This window comes from Trichoderma camerunense, assembly GCF_050948025.1.
Source record: "Trichoderma camerunense strain CBS 138272 chromosome Unknown V8C40scaffold_2, whole genome shotgun sequence".
In the NCBI taxonomy this organism is placed as follows: domain Eukaryota; kingdom Fungi; phylum Ascomycota; class Sordariomycetes; order Hypocreales; family Hypocreaceae; genus Trichoderma; species Trichoderma camerunense.
In genome coordinates, this window is record NW_028145368.1 from 161,346 (window position 1) to 188,633 (window position 27,288).

At 47.1% G+C, this 27,288-nt stretch overlaps 10 protein-coding genes across 10 annotated transcripts; 3 read left to right on the top strand and 7 right to left on the bottom strand.

Annotated features, from left to right (window-relative positions):
* Window positions 1–35: 35 nt before the first annotated feature.
* Window positions 36–1,644, bottom strand: V8C40DRAFT_231902 (uncharacterized protein). Its single transcript, XM_083213021.1, has one exon. The coding sequence runs from the start codon at window positions 931–933 to the stop codon at window positions 127–129; it is 807 nt and encodes a 268-aa protein (XP_083077458.1). The 5' UTR covers window positions 934–1,644; the 3' UTR covers window positions 36–126.
* Window positions 1,645–2,293: 649 nt separating this feature from the next.
* V8C40DRAFT_272355 (WD40 repeat-like protein) lies at window positions 2,294–6,618 on the bottom strand (the record flags this gene model as incomplete). The annotated part of the gene is made up of 5 exons (XM_083220350.1): window positions 2,294–4,312; window positions 4,363–6,087; window positions 6,121–6,225; window positions 6,259–6,372; window positions 6,430–6,618. 5 exons carry the CDS (start codon window positions 6,616–6,618, stop codon window positions 2,294–2,296), a joined length of 4,152 nt encoding a protein of 1,383 aa, XP_083077459.1.
* A 1,256-nt stretch (window positions 6,619–7,874) lies between these two features.
* V8C40DRAFT_282282 (ferric reductase NAD binding domain-containing protein) lies at window positions 7,875–9,601 on the bottom strand (the record flags this gene model as incomplete). Its single annotated transcript, XM_083221767.1, has 2 exons — window positions 7,875–9,394; window positions 9,460–9,601. 2 exons carry the CDS (start codon window positions 9,599–9,601, stop codon window positions 7,917–7,919), a joined length of 1,620 nt encoding a protein of 539 aa, XP_083077460.1. The 3' UTR covers window positions 7,875–7,916.
* A 681-nt stretch (window positions 9,602–10,282) lies between these two features.
* On the top strand, window positions 10,283–11,031 carry V8C40DRAFT_282286 (DM13 domain-containing protein; the record flags this gene model as incomplete). The annotated part of the gene is made up of 1 exon (XM_083221768.1): window positions 10,283–11,031. Exon 1 carries the CDS (start codon window positions 10,483–10,485, stop codon window positions 11,029–11,031), a length of 549 nt encoding a protein of 182 aa, XP_083077461.1. The 5' UTR covers window positions 10,283–10,482.
* Window positions 11,032–11,465: 434 nt separating this feature from the next.
* On the bottom strand, window positions 11,466–12,521 carry V8C40DRAFT_261176 (alpha/beta-hydrolase; the record flags this gene model as incomplete). Its single annotated transcript, XM_083219232.1, has 1 exon — window positions 11,466–12,521. The coding sequence occupies one exon, from the start codon at window positions 12,519–12,521 to the stop codon at window positions 11,466–11,468; it is 1,056 nt and encodes a 351-aa protein (XP_083077462.1).
* A 713-nt stretch (window positions 12,522–13,234) lies between these two features.
* On the top strand, window positions 13,235–15,065 carry V8C40DRAFT_261177 (MFS general substrate transporter; the record flags this gene model as incomplete). The annotated part of the gene is made up of 2 exons (XM_083219233.1): window positions 13,235–13,898; window positions 13,975–15,065. The coding sequence occupies 2 exons, from the start codon at window positions 13,235–13,237 to the stop codon at window positions 15,063–15,065; spliced, it is 1,755 nt and encodes a 584-aa protein (XP_083077463.1).
* V8C40DRAFT_282288 (P-loop containing nucleoside triphosphate hydrolase protein) lies at window positions 15,060–17,637 on the bottom strand (the record flags this gene model as incomplete). The annotated part of the gene is made up of 2 exons (XM_083221769.1): window positions 15,060–17,321; window positions 17,378–17,637. The coding sequence occupies 2 exons, from the start codon at window positions 17,635–17,637 to the stop codon at window positions 15,173–15,175; spliced, it is 2,409 nt and encodes an 802-aa protein (XP_083077464.1). The 3' UTR covers window positions 15,060–15,172.
* A 1,228-nt stretch (window positions 17,638–18,865) lies between these two features.
* Window positions 18,866–20,612, bottom strand: V8C40DRAFT_272358 (major facilitator superfamily domain-containing protein; the record flags this gene model as incomplete). Its single annotated transcript, XM_083220351.1, has 4 exons — window positions 18,866–19,005; window positions 19,067–19,417; window positions 19,476–20,255; window positions 20,339–20,612. 4 exons carry the CDS (start codon window positions 20,610–20,612, stop codon window positions 18,866–18,868), a joined length of 1,545 nt encoding a protein of 514 aa, XP_083077465.1.
* A 1,994-nt stretch (window positions 20,613–22,606) lies between these two features.
* V8C40DRAFT_231911 (membrane bound O-acyl transferase family-domain-containing protein) lies at window positions 22,607–24,007 on the top strand. Its single transcript, XM_083213022.1, has 2 exons — window positions 22,607–23,408; window positions 23,463–24,007. The coding sequence occupies exons 1-2, from the start codon at window positions 22,675–22,677 to the stop codon at window positions 23,869–23,871; spliced, it is 1,143 nt and encodes a 380-aa protein (XP_083077466.1). The 5' UTR covers window positions 22,607–22,674; the 3' UTR covers window positions 23,872–24,007.
* Window positions 24,008–26,113: 2,106 nt separating this feature from the next.
* On the bottom strand, window positions 26,114–26,482 carry V8C40DRAFT_261181 (YciI family protein; the record flags this gene model as incomplete). The annotated part of the gene is made up of 1 exon (XM_083219234.1): window positions 26,114–26,482. The coding sequence occupies one exon, from the start codon at window positions 26,480–26,482 to the stop codon at window positions 26,114–26,116; it is 369 nt and encodes a 122-aa protein (XP_083077467.1).
* Window positions 26,483–27,288: the final 806 nt, after the last annotated feature.

A 27,288-nucleotide genomic window follows, 5' to 3' on the forward strand; every position in this document is an offset into this window, starting at 1 on the left:
GTAAATAAGCGGGAGCCAAAAATATAATCAATTTGTAGCACACTAATTCAACAATTACTCGCAAAACGAGTGGTCAGGTTCTTCTAATCGAGTCTATGTTAAAACAAACAAAAAGTCGAGGTCCTTTTATTTTTCGTCAGCGAGCTTATCGATGGAGCTCATCATCTTGTACAGATTCTTGGCGCGCTGAGTATCCTCCACAAACTTGTTGAACTCCTCCTTTCCAGTACCCTTGCCATCAAAGCCCCATTCCAGTCCGTAGTGCACAACAGTGCTGTCGAAGGTGTAGCGGCCCCTGTCTCTGCACAAGCCGCAGAAGATCTCCTTGAACTCGTCGGCAAAGCCGTTGCGGGGGAACGCGTTGCAGATCTCCTTGAACTCCTCATCGGTCATGACACCCTTCAAGTTTGGCAGGTCCTCCGGAAGGCCGAGGAGGTGGAGGCTTGGTCCAAGGAGGTCACCGTGAATGCCGTAGTGGACCAGCGCAACTTCGGGCTCCTTCCAGGGCGCAAAGACTTCCATCGTGTGCAGGGCGATGGAGTCCCAGGCCAGCTGCATGCGGCGGCCCTTCCTGTCCCAGGTGCTCTCCTTTTCGGGGTATGAGTCGATGAAGTCGCGAGCGAGGTTAGCACCGTCGACCTCGAAACGCCTGGTGTTGGTCACAATCTCCTTGTTCTTGGACCAGGCGAGATCGTGGAGGAGACAGCTCACGACAATGAGCTCCTTGTCAAGTTCATCGCCCAGCTTGGAGAACTCGGGCATCTTCTTCTGGAGAAGAAGGCAAAAGGCTGCACTGCGCAGAACATGGTTCAAGACTCCTGGGGTCGAATACTTCTTTGCTTGATAGTAAGAAGCTAACACGAGGGGAGTGGTGGGAAACTCGATCCCGGTCAAGGGGAAAGAAGGGAAGGGGTTGGTAGTTGATGACGCCATGACTATTGATGTTGATTGCACAGAGATGCGAATATATCTGAGTTGGTGATTGTTGTTCTGACAATTGATTGATTGCTTGATTGGTTGGTTGATTGCTTGATGGATAGTTTTTTGAAGCTGAGTTACCAAAGGGCATTATATATAGGAAAATATCACATCTACAAGTCTAATATGGACAAGCAATGGCATAGCTTACGAATGAACAGTGCATGTAATCATTCCGTGTCTCGAAGTGCGAGACTCATCACAAGCTTATTGGAACATGAGTGATTTGTAACATAAAAGTGTTGAACTTGGCTACAAAGTTTGTTGAAGGTTTGAAGATGGATCGAGATGGAAGAGTGCATTGGATCAACTAAGCTGTTGCCATGCATGATTTAGCACCAAAGCCTTATTTTCCAGCAATAAGCTGGGCAAACAAATAGAGGTGGCTTATACATCTCTTCCAAACCAGCTCGGAGTTGGGGTAAAGTCACGCCATGCAATACTAGAAAACATATACGAGTACGAATAAGGCTCAAGCTCTGCGATTATGTTTTGTAGTAGCTATTGGCTCAAGTCCTGCGCTAGGCCTCGAAGAATTGCTTCGCATCGTCTAGCTGTTCGTCGCTCAGCTAATGTGTGGTGATGGGTAATCATGATTGACTTCTGTATAAATAAAAGAGTTGCCGATGCCCCTCGGATAAACTGTGAGCGCACCCTGACGCCGCTCGGCTGCATGACCAAATATACCTTAACGATCGTATGTTTATGACGGTATGCCTGATTTAGCGGACTACCACCTCTGTCATACTGAGGCTGGTGACTGCTTGCATGACTAACATTTGCAGAATTGCCGTTACTGGCATACACTTACCATTTTCGGTAATTGGACCCTGGTTCAATTCCCAATTATTTTAGAAATGCGTTAACTGTTTTAGAACTAGTGCCGGCAGTGGCCTTGTGGGTCTTCGAGGCCAGCGTGACAAGCTCAAATGTGCCGAACGATGAAAAAGGCCAGATAAAGTCATGTGGCTGATATTCAACTCAGTTGCTATAGTCTCTCTCAATGAGGTGAATACACTCACTTCGCGGTCCGAGTCATTATTCTCCTTGACACGAGATACATAATTGAGGGAGCTCGTCGTCGTCTATCACAAACAATGCAGCTCACTGATGTTAAACATACAATTCTATATCTTTGAAGCATAGTAGTAGGTAGGATAGTGCTTGAGAGCAGTTACTTAGCAAGCTCTAGTCTCATCTTGGGAAATTCATTCTTCTAATTTCCGTTTAGCAGCTATGAGGCTATGTAGAGGGAGAAATATTCCCAGCCTCTTCAATGAGAAATTTGGTACTGACTTTGGGTTCCTAGCCGTATTTATTCAGGGAAATTTACTTCCAAGAACGTTAACCTGCCGGATTCATGTCCGAGAACCATCTTATTTCCATCTACTGCTACTGAAGTAGATCTGTAGTTAGCAGGAAGCCAGAGGACTTTCTTGCCATCTAGAGTCACCCACTCCCCGTCGACATACAGAGCATGGTCAGAAGAGCCCTTAGTAGAAAACTGCTCGGATAAGATGGATATAGGCGGTAGCCGGAGTGATCCGCAATCCGTCTCAAGGCATCTGCCGTCGGGCGAAAATCCTACAGCCGCAACCCTATATCCTTCAAATGTGTAGAGGTGATTGCCTGTGGCTGTATCCCAAAGCCGGATAGTACCATCTTCTGATGCGGAGGCTAGAAGCTTGCCGTCAGGAGAGAAGGCCACGAATCTAACGCATTTGCTATGCCCCTCAAGCGTCTGTATGTGAGTCCCTTTAGCTGTATTCCAGATCCGGATAGTTTTATCATATGATCCTGAGGCTAGTATCTTGCCGTCAGGTGAAAAGGCCACAGATATAACTAGCCTGTAATGTCCTTCAAGCCGCCGTAAGAGGTTGTCTGTAGCCATATCCAAGAGATAGATAGTATAATCTCTTGAAGCCAAGGCCAGCATCTTAGTATCTGGTGAAAAAGCTATAGAATCAACATATTTGCCATGTCCTTCAAATGTGCGTAGGCGGCTTCCGGTTCCGGTAGCTGTATCCCAGAGCCAGATAGTTTGACCATCTGATACCGAGGCTAGTGTTTTACCGTCAGCTAGAAAAGTCATAGACCTGGCCCACTTGCTACCTAGCTTAAGCGTATGTAGGTGACTCCATGTGGCCGTATCCCAAAGCTGAATTGTTTTATCCGTTGCTGCTGACGCTAGTATTTTACGGTCAGGTGAAAAGGCCACAGATAAAATCCAATCGCTGTGTGCCTCAAGTGTATGTATGTAACTCTTTGCAGTTATATCCCATAACCGGACAGTGTTGTCATCTGATGCCGAGGCCAGCATTTTGCCATCAGGTGAAAAAGCTGCAGAATTAACCCGATCGGTATGTCCCTTGAGTATATGTAAACAACTCTTTGCAGTTATATCCCATAACCGGACAGTGTGGTCATATGATGCCGAGGCCAAAGTTTTGCCATTGGGTGAAAAAGCCACAGAATTAACCCCGCCATCGTGCCCCTTAAGCGTTTCGTGGCCTCCTGTAGCTATATCCCAGAGCTGGACATTATCGTCTGATGCCGAGGCCAATTTTTTACCATCGGACGAAAAGGTCACAGATCTGACAAGATTGTTTTGTCTTTGAAGAGTATGATGGCTTCCTGTGTATACATCCCAGAGTCGAATGGTCTTATCGTCTGATGATGAGGCCAACGTCTTACCGTCGGGTGAGAAAGCTAGAGACAAGATATGATAATAACTATACTTCTTAAATATCTTGTGGCTCCCTGTAGCCGTGTCCCAGAGCAGGATAGTCTTGTCGTTTGATGCTGAGGCTAGCGTCTTGCCGTCAGGAGAGAAGGCCACAGATTTAACCCGAAGGTTATGTCCCCTGAAGGTTTGGTGGCTCCCCGTTGCTACGTCCCAGAGCCGGATTGTGGTATCTACCGATGCTGAAGCTAATGTTCTGCCATCGGGCGAGAAAGTAATAAATAGCACAGCCTTATCATGTCCATTAAGCGTCTGCTGGTGGCTTCCCGTGGCTGCATCCCACAACCGGATAGTCTTGTCTTCTGACGCTGAGGCTAGCGTCTTACCGTCAGGAGAGAAGGCCACAGATCTAACGCAGTAGCCATGTCCCTCGAGTGTCTGGCGGTTCGTATCCCAATGGGTTATAATTCCTGCTACCGTCTGGATGAATGGCAGCCTATACTTCCACTGCGTGGCCCTGACCTCACTTGTCGTTGGGCTGAATACTAGTGCAGATGCATATATCTGGAGAGGAGCTCGTTCTATGATTGACCCGTGACTTTGGATAAATGCTTCAATGTCATTTAGGAATCGAGCCAACTGAGAGGATTTCTGTGTAGACAGTTAGCAGCTATGAGGAAAGGAAAGAACCATAAGCTTACCCGAGTAACATGTAAAAGTTTTCTAATCGCATATAGTCCATCCGAAAGTCTTTCCAGTACGGATAAATATTCGAGCCATTGTAGGAGTTTCTCTCTCAGAAACCCATTTACTTCTCCATCGTCCGCCAACGCGCTCTTGCCCTCGGGGTTTTCGCTAATTCCAGCGACGAAATGGTCGGCCCAGAAGAGACAGGAATACCATATCGAAGCCACACGATCCAGCTGTGGGGGTTCGAGGTTTTCCGGTGTGAAACCGTAATCGAGGTCATACATGTTTTGTTTCAGAACCTTAGCCATTGCGCCAATTGAGCGTCTGCCGATGTCTACATGCCCTTGGGCAATTCCGGACGATTGAAGCCGGCGATTGAAGTTGTCATGTAAATAATCCTTGGCAGACTGGTGGATCAAGTACACTGTTTTCTCCCTCATTATCAGAAATGAGCCGCAAAGTTCAATAGCCGTCATCGTCATGTTGTGTGACATGTCAGACAGAGCGGCTAACTCAGAGAGAGAGATGGGGCGAAACGCAAGAACAGCACATATCAAAACTTTCTTGCAATCCTGGGGCTTTATCTTCTTCACGCTCTCAATCCTGGTCATCATATGATCGTATAGCTCTAACAATCCCAGAGGCATGGCTTTGATGTCCTGGACAGCATATTCTCCATGGACGTCTTCGATATGCTGAAACGCAAGTGATACCCAAAGAAATGTGTTCATAGCTCGTTGACGGACCTCATTTGAGATCTCAGCTAGAATGATTGCGTCGTACCCGTCTCTACCCCTCAGTGCCGTGAGCTTATGGTCGATGTACGCATCCACGGGGCGGGCCAGACGTTGCGCATCTAATTCAACTAGGTTCTCCGAACTATTAGGTGAATCTCCGGTCAAAATCTTGAGCCTGCGAAGAACATCAATCTCTGGCCTGCTAGAGCATAGCCACTTCACCTTATCAGAGCGTTTGATGGATTTTGAAATGAGGTCAAGTAATTCATTCAGCCCCGGCCTTTCCCTGTTGCACTCATCGAGGGCATCGACCACAAAAAGGACAGGAGACAGTTCGGGATCGTCTAGCATGCTCAAAAATGCTTCAGAGAGTGCAAAAAAGGCGTTTGAGTCTTGGAAAAGAGCTGCGCCAGAGTCTGTGTACTTCTTGCGTAGATGCGACATGAGATTCGGCTGCTCAACCACGAGCATCCAGACCAAAGACCTTAGAGCGGCGGTTGCACTGTTCAAAGTTACATCTGTCCCTTGGCAGAAGAAGCACGAGATGCCGGGGGCACGGAAATCTTGCTGTTTCTCAAGGCTGCGAATGATGCCCATCAAGAGCATCGTCTTTCCCGTGCCGGCATGTCCCTTTATCCACAACAGTTGGCATGAGCTGTGGTCAAGTGGACCATCCCACTGCGTGAAGCGCGTATACTGCTCTGTGCCAAGTACCCATTCGTATGCTTCGGGGAGTAGAGTGTCTTTCTTATTCTCGATTTTCTTCATATCGTCTCTCGGATCAACAACTCGAAGATCCCAGCGGCATTTTCTGTCAATTTCATCAAGCTGCAGTTCCTTTTGCAAGGTTAAAAATTCTCGAAGAGTCTGATGTATGTCTCCAAGTAATTCTTCCATGCTCTTGGCACGCTCGACAAGTTGCGCTAGGGCGCTCTTCGCATGGAACTTGTTATACTGATCTGAATCCTTCTGAAGAGTAGCTTCCGCATCTTCAACGGTCTTCAGATCGCTATCCCAATCATCCCAACTCACAAGGTTACGGAGAAAGACGAGGCCCTGCTGCCGGTAGTAGGAGCATACACTTTTCATCTGATACAGGAGAAGGGCCTTGTAGAGTGCGAGGACCTTCGCTTCTAACTGGGGAAGAATCATTTCAAGAGATTCGTTGACGCAATCCTCATTAAGAAGATGATCTGTGAGGGCACAATACCAATCCATTCTAGAGACGACGTGTATGATGCCAGAAAGATTGGTTTTTGTCGCTTTTGCAGGATTCAGAAGGATCTAGATGAAGACGAGTGAACGGGAATTCAAAAAACATAAGACAAGTGTGCTGCTTACCTGCAGTCCAATACAAATACCAGCCCATGGTAGTGCAGCCTGCGGTATGTTTTGGATAGCTGCGTCGATCAACCCTTTGGCTGAGATGATGAACTGGGCAACGTCGCCCACCCCTTTCGTGACCTTCGACGGCGTCGAAATCTTTGCCAGGCCCTCTTCTACCAGCGTCTTCATAAACATTTGTCTCATGGTCGGGTTTTTCAGATTGGCTGAAGCGTCGGCGCCAGAAACAATGTCAGGCCTGGCCCCAAGAACTGTGGTCAAGGTTTTCACATAAGACATGACAAGTTCTGCGGTATCTTCATCCTCCTCGAGACTATCGTAAGCAGCGTTCCAGAGTCTCTGGGATTTAGAAAGCGCTGTTCGCTGCGGTTCTGTTGATTTGATCTCTGGTGTAGGCAGCTCTGTCCCACTACTGAAGGGCGCTGTCGAGTCATGATTTACTTCTTGCTTCGGGAATCGGGCTCCTGCCATAAATCTGAATTCCAAGTCTCTCATCTCTGCCGTCTATAATGAACATACCTGCGGTTTGCTGAGGAGAATCAGGTGACGATGATGCATTAACCCGCTTCCACAAGCTCTTAAGTCCCATGGCTTCGACAGCGATCCTTGATGTGAAAATAATGACAGTATTGCAGTAGCCGAGCGGCAACGATAATTTGACATAGAAGCAGTAACGTAGAGGTCCTAATCTTGTCCTTGGTCACAAGGAGACACTGGCTGTGATTGGAATGGTCACCCTTCGCTGCGGGAAAGGCCCTCGGTGTGATGTCCGCCACGCAGCTCAATAATAATAGGCTGCTGAGTCCTGATGTTCTGTGCCTATTATTTGTGCTTGTATAACAAAGTCTCCAGTCGTTCTCTAGATTCTCATATGGAGAATACGATCTCAAAAGCCTTGCTAGGCTGTCAGTTCAAGAAAGCCGCGCAGGACTGCAGCATCGAGGGGCTGTAACATGAAGCGCCGAAGCTAGATTGATTGGACAGAAAAAGTTGGTGCTCATTCCCGTGTCGCTTCAGCCTGGCCTCGTTTATAGGCCAAAGTCAGCACTAGCTATGCATTGCCTGCACGACTGTGACAGAGGATGCTTTAGGTCCAATAGCGATAAATCTTCGAAATCTTCGCCAGGCTGCCTCCACAACTACAAAGCGCGTTTCTAGAAGCGATCAACGTGACGACTAGGCTTTTGGCGCAGGGCTTTCGCTGTTAGGTACAAGCATCCCCTCTCATAATGTCGATGATATAGACACCAATAACTGCCTAAGTAGTCGAATATTCTTTTTACAATATTTTACGAAACTTGATCTCATACTGGGGCGACTTTCGTTTAAAAAGCAATGATGCTACATTTTGCAGTAATAGAGTTGCCGTTTGTTCTAAACTTCGCCACGACATTGTCTGAGCGCATTATAAATAATTGCTCATAAAAAATAAACTAATAAACCTTATATTAATATAGATAATTGACAGTTCCTCGCCGTAATCACTAAAACTCAAAAGTCTCCTCTTCTACATGAAACAGAATATCTTCACAACTTGCTTTCGACGCGGCTATTCTTCCGCTGCGTATCAACTGTGCAGGTCCACAGAGATTAACCGAAGCATCCATGCCCATTCTCGCGTCTCTCACGTTCTCAAACCACTTCATTAAATCTGGACGGCCTTGGTAAATGTCACCAATGCCATCAAACTTTACAGATTCGCTGTCTTCTTCCACGCCGCTTGTGACGTGAATCGTTATATCTAGCGTGATGGGCACAGCTTGATCCGACGCAATGTCGGCGAGGTTCTTCAGCTCGGCTTCAAACCAGGAGATGTGATCAAAATTCTTCACCGTCCATAAGAGATGAATATGCCAGCCACCAGGCATAGATACAAGTCCTGATTTGGCTTGATTCACAATGTGTGTCGCGATACTGATGCCGGGGGTAATGCCAATTCCGCCAGCCACGAGTACGACGACTGGATGTGCGCCCCATTGCAGGTGACTGACACCATACGGGCCATCAATCTGGAGTTTGGGAAAATTCATGTCCGTAGATACAGCTTCGTATGTTCCTCCTTCGATTGTTGTTGATTGAGCAATCTTTACAACATCTTCCCCAACATTTTGCACCTTTTTGGTAAATGAGCCAAGCGCCCTGATGGCAATTGTGGTTTCGTTTTGTCCAGGTGCAGAAGCAATGGTAAATGGATGCCAATTGAAGAATGACACGCTGGGGATCTGTACCCAAGCTATCTGGCCTGGTTGCGATGGCGCCACTCCAGCGATGTTGAATTTTGTTACACCTCCTGAGTAGTGCATAACTGATTTGACTTGCGAGCCCCGAAAGTTATTATAGAATCGGATGCCGCGATCAACTACCCAGAGACCAAATCCAGGAAGAAGAAATTCAGGCCCCTTGTTCGCATGGTATAAGGCTCCAGCAACGAAAACCAGGAAGAAAAAGTGCGGGTAGTAGAAAGCCTCAAACCAGCGCCGACGGAAAATCTTGGGAATAGATGTGATTGCAATGATACACAGTGATATCCACGCAGCTATGCCCACGGGGATACGAGGGGCCTGAGCAGCCGTGTAAAACTGGTTCGTCTGCACATAATGCTGGATGATGAGGCTGCAGTGCAGCGTTGCATGGACAAATGTTGCTAAACCAATCCAGCGATGGTACCTAAGAAGCACTGCCGAAGGAATGCGAGCAACATGAGCAAAGAGGTTGGTTCGCGCACCCATGAGGAGGCTAAGGCCACCGTTGGCGATTGTGAGCCAGCCATAGAGTTGGTAGTTCGTGGTATAAGCAAACTTATTCCAGCCCCAGAGGAAGTTGAGAAAGGTGAAAACAGAAACGCGTATGAGGATGGGAACGTTATTGCGCGTGATGAATGGTATAGCAGATGGTAGCGTTGTTATCTTATGTAGGGCAGTATAAATCTTCCAGTGCTTCTGGCGTGCGGTATTCGGCCGGCCTGTAGAAAGATAGTGTGAGAATTGATTCTTAGTGAACAAATGAACGCGATGAGGAGAAATCTACCTTTTCTATAAAGATGTAACAGATATGACGGAGCATGAAGCATGCTCTCAAAGAAAAGCATTCCGATAACACAAAGGAAATACGCTCTGGCAGCCGTATACTGATCATTGATAATAGGATTAAGCATAGATGGGGACACCATGTTGGCGAATGCTAATAACTGTAAAGTCAAAAGTATAAGAGTAAATAATCTTTCAACAAGAAAAGAGTTTATCAAAATATTGGCTCAATGACGAGGAAGGCAACCATAGAGAACTGTCAATTGTATTTCTTGAGAGCGTCCGTCTCTCTTCGAAACTATATATTATGCCAATCGAAATATTTGGTATCTGCATAAACAGTTGCATCTAATGGCGGATAAGACATGAATTACAACTATCCTGATTAGAAAAGACTGATTACACATGCGCTACTTGATAGTCTGTCTTACTTACACCAAAATAGTCAGGGGTAATGTTTAAGCACCTTATCTAGATATGCTCGGCACTTGTGTGTCATTTGAGAAGGGGCTATGCCTGTCACTTTTCTTTGACCTCAAGTAATCTGCATCTACTCTTTTGGGAAATTTTGATGAATATATCGGCTAGTAATGCAGCAATTCCAAAGGAAAGATACTAACATGCATGTCTCGGACCACTGCCGATGCTACATTAATGTTTGGCACTAGATTACCCTCCAGTTCAGCCCCCTTGGCAGTTTGGAATCAAGCTGACAAAAGTTCCCCATTTTTTAACCTCTGTATTAAATTCGGCCTAACGTTGAATGATCTACGGTAATTGACCCGCCGCCGAATACTAGCTCTTCGGCAGCCAAACTTGGGGAGGGCAAGAAAAGGTGAGATGATGAGTATATAAAGACAACAAGAACCTGCTTCTACAGCTATCTTCTTTTTCAACATCTAGTACTCAATTCTTCCATCAGACAAAGAACAACCTACAAACTCCAAATTTCAAATCTTCACGCTTAAAAAAGCCAATATCATACACCATCTTTCACAGCCAAACATTCAACTATTTACCAACAATGTTTTTCTCAACCATGCAAACTCTCTCTTTCCTCTCGGCTCTGACTCTGCCCGCCATTGTTAGCGCTAGCTCGGTCGGTGCTTCGGGCACCCTCTCTTCTCTTGATGGCGGCCTTGGCGGCGTCGTCACTGTCGCCAGCGACTCTTCCCTTGAGGTTACACAATATAAGCTGGCCGATGCCAGTGCTCCTGAGCTGTACTGGTGGGGAAGCACCTCCAGCGACCTCTCGTCTGGTTTCCGCATCTCCAACACACATATTACGGAAGCTGCTACTTCGGATAGTCTGACGATTAATCTGGATGCCGGCCATACACCCGCCGACTTCAGCACAGTGGGACTTTGGTGTGAGAAGTTCAAGACCAACTTTGGCCAGGCTCAGCTAGCAGCTAGCACGACGAGCACTTCGAGTGGCAACAACTCGCAGACTACTACCGGGGCTGCTGCACCGGCACGTACCACCACCGGCGCAGGTTCTGCAAACAGTATCGGGGTTATGTTTGCCCTTGCGGCTATGGCTGCTGGGGTCGTTGTTCCAGCTCTCCTTTAATTGAGCAAGAGCAAGAGTCCTGATAACATTGCATGTCAATGACATATATATAGCTTAGCAAGAGACGGAAGATGATATGGATACTAATATCTAGATTACAGTTCTCGTTTAGATGGCGTATTACTATAGATTTAATTTTTACTACAATTGTTTTACATACTCAGAGTTGACCCTGTAGTAACTGGTGTTTAAGATACAGTAACAAGATGGGCATGGTGATTGCGTCGACATATAGTTAATGGGAGTAGGGAGTGCTTTAATTTTGTGCTTCTTTTAACTATGCAGTAGTGTGCTGACTAGAGCGTAGCCAGTAAGCCCTATAGATTTCTATCTCCTTTCCGTAAGATTTATCACATTCCTACATGTAGTTATCACACGCTAAGAATGCTGTGATTACAAACTCCCGTCCATGGCAACATAGCTGAAGCAACTAGCTACTTATCCCCTAGTAACCAACCGACACCATCTACAGCGTCTCGCATCCGTCTTTGACTGACTTCCAAATCTGGATACATTGTCCAAAATCCGTGAGGAACGCCGCGATACACATCTATTCTCGTAGGCACTCCGCACTCTTCTCGCAGAATACGCTCGTAAATGAGACTGTCGTCTCGTGCAGGGTCCAACCCAGCGACCTGGAAATAGACAGGGGGCAGGAACTTGTGTCTGGATGCAACAGCGTCGGAGTGAGACTGTTGGCTAATGGAGTATGGCGGTGACGGCTTACCCCCTTTATACGCACTCATGTATTGGTTCAGAGCTTCTGTGTCGAGGATTGGGGCAAACTTGTTCTGTTCCATGGAGTGATAGAGCTCCTTGTAACGGTCAGGGACACGACCAGGGTCAATATAAACTCCACACGCTAGGAACTGCCCAGTAAGCGGAGGCTGTAGATCTCGGGCAAGTTGTGCCACCATATTGCTGATGGCTGCCCCGGCGGAGAGCCCTCCAATAATGAAGCCCTTCTTCGGGTCGGCATTGGCAGGCAGAATTCCTCCATCCTTTTCAACTGTTTTGCGTGCAATATACTGCACTACTGCGAATACATCGTTGACGTCGGTAGGGAACGGATATTCTGGTGCAAGGCGATAAGACGGTAGAATGCAAGTAGCGTTATGTGCCAATACTAGTTCCCGCGCGGTGGCAAGCTCCAGCTCCGGGTAGCCAACGCAGTGGCCGCCGCCATGAACGAGAATCACAATAGGGGATGGGATGGTACTGCAGATGGCGGACTGGCAGACGACTATGCGAGATGAGAATGTGTCGTCAATTGGAATATCATATTCTTTCTCGAAAATGTTCGTCGGTCGACTAGCTGCGAGCATTTGCTGAGCATTCGGTAGAGTTTCCTGGACGGTTTTCTGAAATGTGGGAATGCCGCCGGGAATGTGGCCTGGCGGCGAACCGTTGGCTTTCCAAGCAGCTTCGAACTCTGGGTCCATGATGCCAGTGGCGAGGATTTGTTCAAAGGTCCATGGTGGCTGGTCCATTCTGAATGTGTCACCCATCAGAGATATTGACTAGAAGAAGATAACGGCAAATTGACTGTGCAAATGTATATGTAGGCTGCGAGACCCTTTTGATGATTTGTTCAGACGAGGATATTGACAAGAGAGCGAGAGGAGAGATTATATGCAATTGATTTTATTAAATAATTTACGGATTTGCAATGATTCTCAAAGCAAAGGCAATAGACATGACGAAATTAATGTTACACGGCGGGTGCCTCATACGGCGGAAACACTGACTGTGCTAGAATAAATTCCTGTTGTTGGTCAGCGACAATTCTGCATCCTACAGGTTGTCATACTCTAAGAGTTGGAGTTGAAAATGAGGTTACCCCTAAACTCTCTCATTGCAGAGAGTACAAGTAGGATTCAGCCGGGGGTTTGAGTCACTCACCGGGATGGAGTCACGCCGGATCCACTTGTGTTACTGCAGGTCCGACACGTAGATCCATCGATTCCAATCGCAAATCCTTTGGAAGATCAAAGTCTTAGCACAGAATAAAAAATTGAAATGATCTCATTAGAGAATATGGGGATTGGGTCCTGCGAAATGATGTTATAACTGGCGCAAAGCAGTGCAGTGCTGGACCTGTATATATCCATCGAATAACTACCTCCAATCTCTAGCTACAGCACACAATTCTGCATCCAAAGACTGCAGTGTCTGTGGACAACTCGACTAAACTGAGCTCACCATGGATGAAATCCGCGAGCTGGATAATCTGCAGCCTCCAGACCGGCCCCAAAATACCTCTACTCACGAGTTAACTAACAGCGAAGACCCCAAAATCGTTCCGACGACGCCGCCACCAGTACAAGACGCTGAGCCTCGGTCGACAGGCCCCAAAACATGGAGATTCTGGGCCATTATCGTGGCATTGAGTATCACGGGGCTCATGTCCGCAATCGAGGGTACCATCATTACGAGCGCGCTACCCACCATCACCAACGCTCTGGGCGGCGGTGATGCTTACATCTGGGTCCCCAACGCCTATCTCCTGGCGCAGGTGGCCATACTTCCACTGGCCGGGCAAGCAAGCAACATCTTCGGTCGTCGCCATCTCCTCCTGGGATCCGTTGCCCTCTTCACGCTGGGAGGCGGCCTCAGCGGCGGTGCTTCCTCCATGGCCATGCTGATAGCGGCTCGCACCATCCAGGGGCTCGGCGGCGGAGGGATTAACCTCCTTATGGAGACTATCGTGACGGACATTGTCCCGCTCCGGGAGCGTGGCCAATACATGGGCATTGTGGGCATTGGCGCCATCGTAGGAGCTACCGTGGGTCCGTTTCTGGGCGGTTTAATCACCGATCATGCTTCCTGGCGATGGTGTTTCTACATCAACGTGCCCATCGGCGTTGGTAAGACCGGCTTTTCTTCTCCGTTTCCGATCGAATGCATCTCAGTTCCCGTTTCTCTTTACTAACCGTGATCCAGCCTCTTTCGTGATCCTGTTTATTTTCCTCCGCGTCAAGTACGAGCGTGACCTGAGTTGGTCGGCTCGCTTCAAGCGCATCGACATCTCCGGCAATGCCATCTTTGTGGCCGCAATCGTCTCTGCCCTGATTGCACTCACTTGGGGCGGCACCATTTACAGTTGGAGCACCTATCACATCATTGTGCCCCTCGTCCTGGGCCTTGTAGGTGTGTTGCTCTTCGCCGCGTTCGAATGGACCCCGAGACTCTGTCCGGAGCCCTCGTTCCCGCGACAGATCGTGTCGAACCGCACCTCAGCAGCCGCCCTTGGCCTGACCTTCATTCACGCAGTCGTCGCTTATTGGGTATACTACTTTCTACCGATATACTTCCAAGCCATTAAAGGTTTATCACCTCTGCGCTCTGGGGTAAACACATTGCCCAATGTCGCCGGCGGGCTTGTCTTTGCAGTTGCGGGAGGCGTCCTGCTGTCCAAGTTTGGCCGCTATAAGCCTCTCCACTTGGTTGGATTTGCTGTGACCACTGTCTCCTTTGGGCTATTCAGTATTCTTGATGCTAACTCAAGCGACGCTGCTTGGGTGTGCATACAACTTCTGAACGCCGCCGGCAGTGGCATGCTTGGCGGCGTGCTTTTGCCTGCTGTTCAGGCACCTTTGGATGAGAGCTATGTCGCCACGGCTACTGGCATTTGGAGCTTTGCTCGCTACTTCGGCTGCATCTGGGGTGTCACTATCCCGAGTGCCATTTTTAACAACGAGTGCAGGCGTCTCTCGAGCAGCATTACCGACGCAGATATCGCTAGTAATCTGTCGGGAGACAGTGCATATCAGCATGCCACGGGTGCCTTTCTATCCAGCATTCAAGACCCGGCACTCCGTGCAGAAGTGGTCGGGGTCTTTACGGGAGCGATGCGGACGGTTTGGCTTGTTGGGATTGCATTTGCTGCATTGGGATTCCTGGTCAGCTTTATAGCAAAGGAGATTGAACTACGGAAGGAACTCAACAACAATTTTGGTGTAGAAGACAAAAAGGATGCCATCGTCTCACCAACGACAGACACCGAAGCTGCACCATCATCTAACCCAGTCTAATACGAACATGGGCTTTATTTATTTATAGACACTTATAATGCCTCATTAGTTATAATTAACTGCTAGGTATTAACACGTATATCGTTCTACTTTGTACATATTATCGCTTATTTTCTCCATAGCTTCCTCTTCAATATTCGCAACAACCTTCTAATTCCCTTCAAACATCCACTCGGCGATTCCCACTTTTCCAAGACTTTTCTAGAATCCTGTGTAAATGGATGATCTGGGCCCAGGACAGCACATCTCCCCTGCACGCACTCTTGCATTACAGAAAGAGCTTTACCCGAATCACCGCGACTGCGCAATGCAACGGCTAGATTATGCTTAGATTGAAGCGTATATGGGTGTTCCTCTCCCAGCATCTTCTGCTCAAGTTGTAAAGCTTCCGTTGCAAGAGCTTCGGCCAGTTTATATTTGCGCAGGTCGTGGTATATTGCCCCGAGCTGAGTTATGCTCCGAAGCGTGTCTGGGTGATTATCGCCAAGCGTCTCCCGACGGAGGTCCAGAGTTTCCTGATAGAGAGCTTTGGCTTCTTTATACTGGCCCAGGCCTTGACATGTTGCTGCAAGTGATCCTATATTCCAAAGAACGGATGGATGCTTCTCGCCGAGTACCTCTCGTTGGATAGCTAAAGCTTCCATCTTGAGAGGTTTGGCTTTGGCATAATCACCCTGGTAGTGATAGACGGCTGAAATTGAAGCCAAACTCTCAAGTGTGTGTGTGTGCTTCTCTCCAAGTACTTCTCGCTGAAGTGGTAGAGCCTTTTTATAAAGAGCTTCGGCCTCTTTATACTGACCATGGCTCTGATATACTTGACCAAGTAAAGTCATAGCTCGAAGGGTATCTGGATGCTTCTCTCCAAGTGTCTGTCGCCGAAGTTCCATAGCTTTTGTGTAACAGTCTTTGGCTTTTTCATGCTGACCCTGATAATGGTATGCTGCTGCAAGGGAAGCTATGCTTTCAAGCGTATGTGGATGTCGCTCCCCAAGGACTTTTTGTCTTAGTTGTAGTGTTCTCTGGTCCACGGCCTCTTTCTCTCTCCACCGTCCTCGGTCATATAAGTACCCAGACGCTCTGCTTAAAAGTTCAGACGTATCAGCCTCTCTATTGCTGATTTCTGCCCAGTCGCCCATTCCTATAGCATGAGCTAAATACCTCTCGCACTGCCCCCATGACTCTGGCTTTGAAGTTGGGAAGAGCTCTGACAATGCCTGCAAGGCAATTCTTGTGTAATATACCTCATCACTTGCTTCTGTTTGCATCAACGTTCCTTGGCCAGGTACACCTTGAAGGCCTCGCATAGCTAGCCTGTATCTTGCTGCTTCTTGCACAAGTTTATGCATCTCATAGCTTGGACCGTCATCCTCAGTATGGCGCGTCTTGAGGAACGAGAACTCTTGCAACCGCATGATTGCAGACGCCACCTCAAACTCTTCAGGCTCCTTTGCTGCGTCCTCGCTACTGCACTTGCTGATCTGTATGATCAACTCGTGCGGTAAATTTTGGTTGTCTAGGTAAGCGATGATATGGAGAACTTGGTATGCTGTTCTGTTCTCACTTTGAATACGCTCCATTGAGACAGTCCACGTGTCAAGTACACTATTGGGCACCCCGTGCCTTCGATGCCGATCGAATTCAGTTTTCTTGAGAGTATCCCATCTGTCTTTGCTCTCTCGAAGCAAAGACCGGTACCCGGAAGCAGTCGTCTGCATTCGCCGCATGTATGCACCAGCTTGAGAGATAGCCAGCGGAAATAATTGCAGCTCCCGAAGAAGTAGTTTGATATCCTCAAGTTCATCATAAGGCTCTTTCTTATTTCTCATTCCTTGAAGAAGCTTGATGGCTTCGTCAATATTCATTGATGTAACCTCAACACCTCTTTGTGCGCCGACCAGAGTGCCTGCGATACGGGCGTCGCGACTGGTCCACAGTACTGTCCCTGTAGGCCCGTTTGGGATATACTTGTATAGGCTGTTCTCTGCTTCATCGGCGGATAATCCAACGCCGAATAATTCGAGATTATCCACATTATCAAGGATAAGTACCCATGATGGGCATGCCTCGATACCGTTACGTACAGATCTAAGTAGATCTTTCCCGTCGGCCGCGGCAGCTTGTTCAATGCCAAGTTTGTTTGCAATTGTCTTATAATCGTGTATAAAAGTCGCCTTGCTATCTGCATGCACCCAGAATATGCTGCATGTTTTGTCTTCGCATCGTCGGTACGCATAGTCCAAAGCGATCTGAGTTTTTCTAGGTTAATTAATTAGTTAGTTATATTCATGTATCTTACTTCAACGTGAACTTACCCCGATCCTCCTAGTCCCCAAAGCGCAGCACTGTGGAACTTCGATCCCCGTGGGAGAAGTTGATCCAGTTGTTCTACCAAGTCTTTGCGGCAAATCACATCCTCGTTGCGGGGATATGGAATAACAGAGGTCGGCTTATCAACCCCGGGTAATAGAGGACCAGGGGTCACATTATAATGGATGTCGCCCTGGTTGATGGTGGCATTGTTTCCGAAAGTATTATGTTTGAGGGAACGCGGGTGAGACGTTGGCTGGCTCATGGCTCATGATACAGTGATATTAAGGCCAAGATAACTCAATATTAGACATATTGGATCGAGTTTTTCATCTTTCATTTGGCTTCCATCTTTCAATTCCCGGAGTATATAAAGTCAGCCAGTAGCCATGTAAGACAGCTTTGGGCCCCATTGGGAATCGATGCTGCGAAGGATACTGCAAGTAAGATTTTACCAAAAAAGATGAAAACATCCAATAAATCACCTCCATCAGAGCACATGTGTGAATGTTTGGCTGAAATGAGCTGTGGTCTGCATGAAACAAATGTAAAAAAAGGCGGTTTACATGAAGATACAAACAATCATAACGGTGAATATCCTGGAACTCAAGGATAACCCTGTGCTGACGAAAGCCTTACCTTCAGTATGGTTACAGAGATGGCTACGTGTACGGAGTATGGTGTTAATATCTATTAAACGTTTCATAAAAACTAAAGGTAAGCTTAACCAAATCTAGTAAATATATTAATCGTACTCTTTTAAATGGGTTGAACCATTTTTTCCTTCCTGAAATTGCACTTACACCGAACTTATATCTATACTGGTTCGCCATAAGACTGAGTATGCAGTAAGCAACGCACAGTTCAGTAATTACAGGTAGCTTCTGGCAGATTGTCTTCAATTGGGAAAAAAAAATTCTTTTCTTGTTAATGCGGTGCCCTCTGTTCAGCGGATGCAGCGCGTTATCATAAACGAGAAAATTTACAGTGCCATTGAGATTTACAGTATATGTGTGGAAGACAATTGTCCTGTTCTAAATGTCGTTCATTACAGTCTTCTAATAGCCTGATAATTCTCTTGTGTGAGACTCTTTTCACCAGATCTTCGCAGCACCATTGTTTCATTCTGACATATCAACAACTCAGGCCGGTGGTTTGTGCGGCCCCTTGCGTCGCGATCCCTTACATCAATGACTGCAGCGCAGCCTCATGCAAGATATACGACCGATAAATGAAAATTCATCTAAATAAATTAAAATGTATTTAAACCCTCTAGATTAGTAGCCCACTTGAGTAGCACAGCAGCAGTTATTTACTGGTCCGCGCCACGATTCGGCACAATACAACTATTGGCAGTGGAAAATTCGGCGTCTCGCCAAGTTTCTTATTGCGATTGTTTCAGTGTACGTAACTCTCTCGCCATTTGCTCTTTCTTGTATCTCACCCCATCTCCAACATTTCCCAACATCCGAATTCGGAACGTGATATCTCTCTCACATACTATATATGAAATGAATATTTTGCCGATCCGTCATATCGGACTCGCCATTGATTTTACCTTGATGTGCTGATTGCTCCGGCGCCATTCCCATCTCTTTAATAACCTTAGCCCTCCGCTTGTTTTCCATGATATCTAGTTGCATTGTCAGCCTGAAACCGTGGTGGTAAAGGTACATCCCATCCAGGAAACTCACAGTAAAATCGCCATGCGATGAATAGAGCAATTACCACCCCATACATAATTCCGCATAAAATGATTGCAGAAATATATCTGGGCGCCCACTCAGCTCGGAAAGTCTGGGGACCAACAGCACCTCCTACACAGTACGCAATAAACATGACAGTGCCGATAACAGACTTCTTCGTTCGCCCAGCTACATTAGACGGGAACAATGTCCACATCATCAATCCAGTTGAGCGACTAGTAGCTGTCATAAGGTAGAGACCCCATCGAATCCAGAGCATACGTCTACCTTCCGTTGGTAATAAGCCCAAAGCTAACATACCAACAAAGCCCGGAATAGTTGAGATGATCATGAAAAGAACTAAACCGCTTGCAGTCAGCACAAATAATAAGAGCAAGGGTGGGTGCTGCATCCTTACATCTGGTATGGGGCCACTTTAATGTCAAGACTCCAACGACTAGCAACCAGGCTATGGACACGAGGTCTAGTGGGATAATGCACTTAACTATAGTCTCCAAGTTGGTAAAGCCAAATGAGACAAACACAAGGTTGCCAAATGCTGCTGTGCCGCTAGTAGGAAGAGAATTGGCAATATATGCAAAGAAAAAGAAGTAGGTTTGCGGATCCCGGAACGCATCCACGACCTGGTCCCAGTGCCATTCATACTTCTGACCTCTGTCAGACCCAATCTGGCTGCTGGCGACTCTGGCTGCTGCAATGCGTTTCTCCTCCTTCGATAGCCATCGGACTTCACTGAGCGTTCCAAGAAACAGCAGCGAAAAAAAGGACATGACTATTGTCCATGACCCTAGGAAAACACTAATCCATCGCCATGGACCAAAGCTGCTTGTGTGTTTCTGAGCAGCACTGCCAATGCCGTACATGATGAGTTGCGTTATGATGTCTAAGCCGCTATTTGAAGTGCTCCAGATAACGGATTTTATGGGATGTTCCCGACTGACATAGAAAGACGCTGTGAGGAGGACTAAAGCAGGAGCCATAGTACACTCAAGTAAACCTTGCAGGGAACGTAATGCCACGAGCTGGGTAAAGTTCTGGGCAAAGGCGATGCAAAGAACAACAACACCCCATAGGAACAAAGAGACGAACAATGGCTTGTTTACACCAAAGCGTTGCATGAGATAGTTTGAGGGAGCTTCGCCGATGAGGTAGGAGATGTAGAACGCGGTGGTCAGCCCTGCAAGCTGAATTGTCAGCTTCTGCATATTCCGTGGCATCATATGCTATTCCATGGTAGAACCTGTTGTGGGAAATTCTTACACGAAAATTGTTGACCAACAAGATGGGTGTCTTGTGGCAGGCCAAAGGTTGCTTGCGTAGAGATAGACGCCTTGTCGGCCTGTTGAATGCCGGCGCAGAGCCACATGAATGGCAGCAGAATACGGTCAATCTTTCGGACAACGCGCTTATAATCAGCTTCAGTATATTCGGCATTAACGGTATTCAAGACAATATCCTGAGCCTCATCAACGTTGGTTGCATCGATAACCTCTGTTGACCTGCTACTGCTGCTCGTCTTCTCATCGCTGAACATTTCCTTGGTAGCCACTGGCTGTGTCATGATGCTGGATTGTGAAAGAGTAAAATTCATGTCAAGTATGGAAAGATGTGTATCAGAAGTTCGTTTCCCCACGACCAGGAGCTGGCTTTAATAGTTTTTGCCTTGACATCAAAGTCTTCTGTCTTTGGGCCTATTCAACACAGTTCCCCTTTTACAGCTAACAAAAGCCGCCATAGCCTCTATCACTCGACAGTTTCTATCTAATGCATCACCTTCGTGTGAAAACTCACCTCAACATAATTGGTTCGGTAACAGCATAGAGGAAGGAACATGAGCCAGTTGATGTTACTCTCAGCCTCTCATGCACGGGCCAGATGAAAATCGGACCACTTTACACAGAGAATTGTCCATTAAGGTGTCGATATTGATCACATTTTCTAAGCAATGCTTATATCACGTTCAGCTTTCAGCTTCAGTTTTCAGCTTGCATTGTTCAAATCATTACCAAGGGCGGCATCCATCTACCATTCCGGCATCGTATGATGGGCCAATCATGAAGTTAGAATCATCATCCGGAGACACCTAGACTCAGTTACCACATCAGTTGATCAGTGGTTTCAGGTTCCTGGACATCAACTTGCTTGGGTAGGGTAGTAGCATGTCCCTACCCGTAGCCTGATGCATCCAATTTGTAAGGCAGGCTAGAGATATTTGTTGGTCGCAAGGGAGTGCTGCCCAATGGTGGGCATGGGGCATTCACCAATGAGTACAAGTTTATTGTCGCCTTACCGTATCCCTCACCCTAAACGGGAATATCAAGCGTGCATTTGATAACAAACCCCGGGAGCCTGATGACTTGACTGCCGAGTTGAAATACCAGGATTATTCAAAAACGTGCCAGAAACAAGACGTTTCATTGGATAGAAAATAAGCCCCCAATTCTGCAAGTCAACCCTGTATGTTTCTTCAGCTTCAATGTCAAAGTAGCATGCAGTCATATACGTTGAATGTTGGCATTGGGATTCCAGTAACTGTAGAGCAGGTACTATATTGATCATAGACCAGATGCTCATTAACATGCGGCTGCCAAGTACTGTTCATTTGGTTTGATCTGTTTTCTTTCTTTTACTGTTAGCTATCTACAAGTATCTTGATATTTAAGTAATGCTGTTGAGCCGGTTTGTATGGCTGTTGTATTTGGGCGTGTTGTCTGAAAATTAGCTAGATGTCTGGGAGGTATGTATAGCCGCCCGACAGGATGACCACCATCTTACCATGATATTTGCCACGACCGTTCTAGAACAGGCCTAGATGCCTCTACTACATATTACTTTTCAGCTTTGTGTAACATATTAACCATTCTTAAAATGACGTAGAGCTCCGTGGTGTTCTCGACTTGCTGCCAACCCGGGCCATTGTAATATCGCTTGCATCAAAGATGGAGGTTCGTAACTTATAACTACGTGTACAAGTTGGCTACTAGCACTAAGCACATTTTGAATTATATAGACATAGTGGTTGGTTTAAGTATTTGTACATCATAGCCAACAAGATTAAGTAGCGGAATAGATGTTTAGAATGTGCGTGGACAGCTGTATCAAGGTAAATATAAAAGGTACATGTATATTTGTACCTATCCAGCAATGATACACAACCAGTCTCGCATGGCTTAATGATATGTGATCAAAAGGTAATCGCGTTGCGCAGTTAAAAAGATTGATGGTTTATCGCTATGTGAGTGAGTGGCGGGGTTAATATGCAAAAAGAAATCAGTCTCCACGCTCAAGTGCATCTCCGAATATACAAGACTTTAGCCACTGAGTCGAGCACATACGACCATTGGTTAGTAGAGAATTGAAGGTCTCGCCAAGTTTTCGTGTTGAGTTAGTTGCCTTTCAATTTTTGGACTTCAAGACTAAAAATCTGGAGTCGCACGATCCCGTATCTCGTAGAGTAAGCACTAAGGACTATGTCAGGGGCTGAAGTTTTCATCAATCGGTTCCGACTTTAGTGATTCAATCCGCGACCAGCATGAAAGTCAACTTGCACTTTCGCTACGCGAAATCCCCAAAGGCGCACTTCATGACCATTTAAAATGGATAAATACACCTACCCACGGCCCCTGCATCTTCTGCTCTTTGCCGTTGTCATCTTTGAAGCCTCCCTTTTCTGTCTACCGCCGCGTTCCCTCTACCGCGCCGCAGCTATCGCTCTGCTCGCGGTCGTGACCTACAGCTTCCAGCTCAGCCTCCTGGAATACTTCCCAAATCGCGCCTTTATATCTCTCGCCTTGGGCGCAACCTGGACTACGTTCTTGAACGCCTTCGAGATCCTGATTGTGTCAAACGTCAGCCCTCAAGACCCCGGCCTTCAGTTGGCCAACCCTGGAAACTCAATCTTCCAGGCATTTCGGGCAGCTACATTACCATTCAACTGGCGGCGCGTCGGAACCAAGTGGCAGATTAAGGTCCCAGCTTCGACGGAAGATGCCTCCATAACCGGGCGCGCGCGTTTCCTTTTCAAGAGACTGAGCGTTCTGGCCGTCTGCTATCTCGTCATAGATCTCTGTGCCGCGGGTCCCCCGCCAGACCCAAATATGATTGCGAGAGAGAAGCAAACTATCTCGTATCTTCTTGCTTCAACCTCAGAAGACGTCGGATTTCGGGTGATCACAACCATCGTCTTCCTTATCAACGCAGCTCTTGGCGTAATCGGAGTCCACAGCCTTCTAGCAATTGTTGCCGTCCTCTGTGGTGACCAGCCACAGAGCTGGCCTCACATCTGGCAGGGCTGGCCGAGTCAGGCTTATTCCGTGAGAAGATTCTGGAGGTATGTCTCAGCTCCTTCCAGTCGTATTAGTGGCCGCTGACTGAGTTTATCCAGCAATTACTATCACCAAGGTCTGCGCAAGGCGCTTAGTGGACCGGCTGACTGGATTATTGACTCAGTTCTGCCCCGTGGTAGCCTGATCTCCCGTTACTCGAGGCTCGCTTTAGCGTTCTTTTTATCCGCATTGCTACACCATCAGGCTGAGAGATCTGAAACTGGACAATTGATCTTCTTCAGCAGTCAGGCACTTGGCATCATGTTGGAAGATACAGTCTACAAACTGTATAGTTTCAGCCCCATACAGCTCCCTCGACGCATCGAGCGAGCCTTGGGATATCTTTGGGTGCTAGTATGGCTGGTATGCCTCGTGCCGTACTGGTCTTATTCGACAATGCGTGTAATTGACGATCCTGTGAGGGATCAGGCAACGTTTGAGATCTTCAAAAAGGTCTTGTCCAAGTAGTAATATTACAATCACGACTACTGATCTCTTGAGAAAAGGACGTCTTCTGCAAAGCTGAACGCTACATGTACTATTTATATATTTAGAGATAGGCAAAGTAGTGCAGGGGAGATAATACATGCAATTGACATTCGTCGTCTACATGGTTGTTGATGTCTACTCAAGACAATGCGCCATGCTTATAAGCTTGCGCTACTGATTTGCTAGTACATACGACCATAGGTAGAGGAGAACTCGGGGTCCCGTCTGCTCCCCCATAGATAAGCCTCTAACCGGCAGATTAGTAGTTGAGTGGGTGACCATCAGCGAACACCGGCTGTTGTATGTTTTTTAATTTTTTTTTGGTTTCTTTTTATCTTCTTCCCGTCGTTTGCAATGACAGTAGAAGGTGAAAGGTGTGTTGCGAAACTGTTTGAGAAGGATGCATTCCTAATTAAATTGTGGCTTGCCACCCCTGTCAGCGTTGCACCACTAAGGCACTCTTGCAGCCATAGAGAAAAACAGCCAATCACCACTTTTTATCTACTCGTCCAAAGAGGGACAGAAAACATTCTTAAGCCATTCACACACCGTACGTAAACTTCAAGATGGCGGTTGCATTATTTGCCTGTAAACAATTTTCGTGGCATCAAGTTTCGGTCAAGCATGTGTCATAGAGCTTGTCCTCCCAAGCAAAGTGGAATTGTTACGTTACACAACGGTGAAGCTTCTACCCAAATGAGAAGGATGGATCTACTTAGATGCTCCCTTATATTTGCTCGCAAATTCTGGCTGGGTTGTTAAAAACTATCCTATTGCTCTAGTAATTGTCATCCAGCGTCTTACACGAAACGAGGAACTGGCTTGTAACATTGCCGCGTTCTGTGAGCTATGTGGACTCCCAGATGACAACGATGGGTCAGGCAGCGGTCAAAAGTGATATCCAGTTCGGACGCCTTCATACCATTTCGAATAATGTGGTCTAGAAGTATGAGGGGATCTATCAGATGTTCCTATGGCCTGGACTCAGGAGGCTGCTGTCCCTGTTCCGGTCAGTCCGTCTTCGAAGTCCATACGTGCACTGATGGAAGTGCTTAACGCAATTGGCGCACGGCTGTTGCTGATCACATTTTGCCTTTTTAGCACGACATCGCTGGCACGCATGAGATGCGCGTGGTAGGTTACGGCGGCTTTGCAACGGCTGCGACGGACGCTGTGTTGACTCTTCCATGCCTGATAACGCGGGCTAGTTGTATGTGCTTATGAGACAAATAGTAGATGTGGATGACATTCTTTCAATTGCTTGAAACATTCAGGCCAAAGGCAGGGACCGGAAGATGGAACTTTTGAAATGCCAAGAGCCTCTGCCTACATTTTGGAACCGTGGAAATGAATAATAAGTTGTAAGCATTATTAAGAAATACAGGCACTGGAACTTCCCCGCATCCAGGAAGCTACCTAAGGTATCACTCACCTATGACCAGGGTGCTAGGAGATCGGGTGGCGACGCCCCTGGCTGTGATCCATCTTTCGACCACAGATATTAAAGGTCCGGGCCGAAGCCGGAAATCCCGGAATTTGTGGCCGGAAGCAGGAGACGCGAATGGGATGCAAGGTTGGCACTTCCGGGGTAAAAGCTACTTATGAAAGAGAGAGTGGTACGTCAACATCGGGGACGAAGCTACCTAGTGAGCTTGGTACCGTTCCAAAAAGAGCATTATGAACCGCTTCCCATTCGAGGTCACCATTCACCAAGGCCACATCGAGCGCATCCTTTAAGAGAATCTTGATCCTTTTGCTCTAAAAACATACAATTTGATGGTCGCACTGCGTTCATGAGCACGCAGTCGATAATACGCACCACAAATTACGTGTACTAGTCAAGTATGAATATGACCTCCCCAATCGTGTGATAGCACAGGATACAGTTCTACTAAAGCATCTTGCAGGAACATAGCATATGGTGCCCGCTGCTTGTCCAAAGTTGTATGCCGCGTCCGGGCTTGCACACTCTACGTATATTACCGATGAAGCTCTTGAATATGCGAAAGCACAGGGTGCGAACTCCGTCATCTCCATCGGGAGTGGTAGCTTTGTTGGCTTTGTGAAGACTATGAGCCTTGATTTTCTCATATTTGTATCCCCACTATATATGCTAGAAGTGAAATGACCCCCCATTCTCGGTCAGACTACCGATGACGTTAAGACGTCCGACTCTGCTCGTGGCCATAGGTGCAGCGTATGACCGACTAAGCATACTTCCTCAATGCTGTAGGATTTCCTCATGAGACTGAGCAACATGTTTAATAAGCCAGAAATCAATTGTGAACTTGCGCACGCCTTTTCGATGCATCGGGTCTTCCTCTGCTATGAACCTAGCATCGTCTTCAGAATCGGCATACACGACAATCATGCCCACTCCACTATATTTACTCTCCAACCCGCCAGGTACAAAGGGTCCAGCAGCCAAAAGCTTGCCTTTTGCGGCCAGTTCTTCCAAGTAGTCTCGGTGTTCCTTGACGACGTCGTCGAAAAGGCTAGGGTTGACGAATTCACTTCTGATAATATAGGCTCTTTTTACAAATTGACCGGTGTTTCGTGTCTGTTCGAAGAGCTCGGTGGATGTAGACATACCGAAGCTGCAAATCATTCTTAGTTCCGCGCTCTCAACATATTGCCGCGGTATGAATTTACCTATAAAATGAGTCTTGTGACTCTTGTCGATTTTTTCAATTATAGCAGGCGTAGAAATGGGAGCAAGAAGCAATGAAATAGATAATTATCTTTTAGAGATATTTAAGAAAAACGTATATTAGATATGAACCTACTATATCTATATATACTAATTTATACACACTTACCATTAGTATCAGGGGATTAGCCTAACCGGCAATGTAAGGCGATGAAAAAGGATGCTTAGGAAACTGGTACCGTCTCCGCACGAAATTCCGATCCCATTCCGATCCAAATTCCGATCTAACTTCCATGCACGTTTCTGACGCGCGTGCTCACACTGCCACTTCCGCTCTATAAGCCATCCTATCTCAGCACCTAAAGAGAGGGCACCTTGGCGAGGACAAGACCAGGAAGCCAGCTGGGCGCTAGTTTCGAGGTTACATTCAGAATAGTGTCCTCTTTCAGAGTTAACTACCGGGCGATATCCTTAGGGCATAGCAGGTGCGCGAGGCTGCACCGCTCGATGGGCCGGGTGTGTCGTCCCTAGCTGTAAACGATGTTGAAGTTGAGAGGCACGCTGAAGCCATCTGCATGGCCGAGCTGCAGCGTATTGCTAATAAATTCTCATGCTCGCCAGCTCGGCCAGGTATATTAGTAACGGCTCGCAAAGCTAAGAAGAAGCTATCAGATGAGAGGATGCCGAGTGTTCTACTAGGGAGGTCTAACCTTTATGAAGTCGTGCAGGATGTTATGGGGCACCAT

Coding starts and splice junctions, on each gene's coding strand:
- V8C40DRAFT_231911 (XM_083213022.1), top strand. CDS start 22,675: ATGGATAAATACACCTACCCACGGCCCCTGCATCTTCTGCTCTTTGCC. Junction 23,409..23,462: donor TCCGTGAGAAGATTCTGGAG/GTATGTCTCAGC, acceptor GAGTTTATCCAG/CAATTACTATCACCAAGGTC.
- V8C40DRAFT_231902 (XM_083213021.1), bottom strand. CDS start 933: ATGGCGTCATCAACTACCAACCCCTTCCCTTCTTTCCCCTTGACCGGG.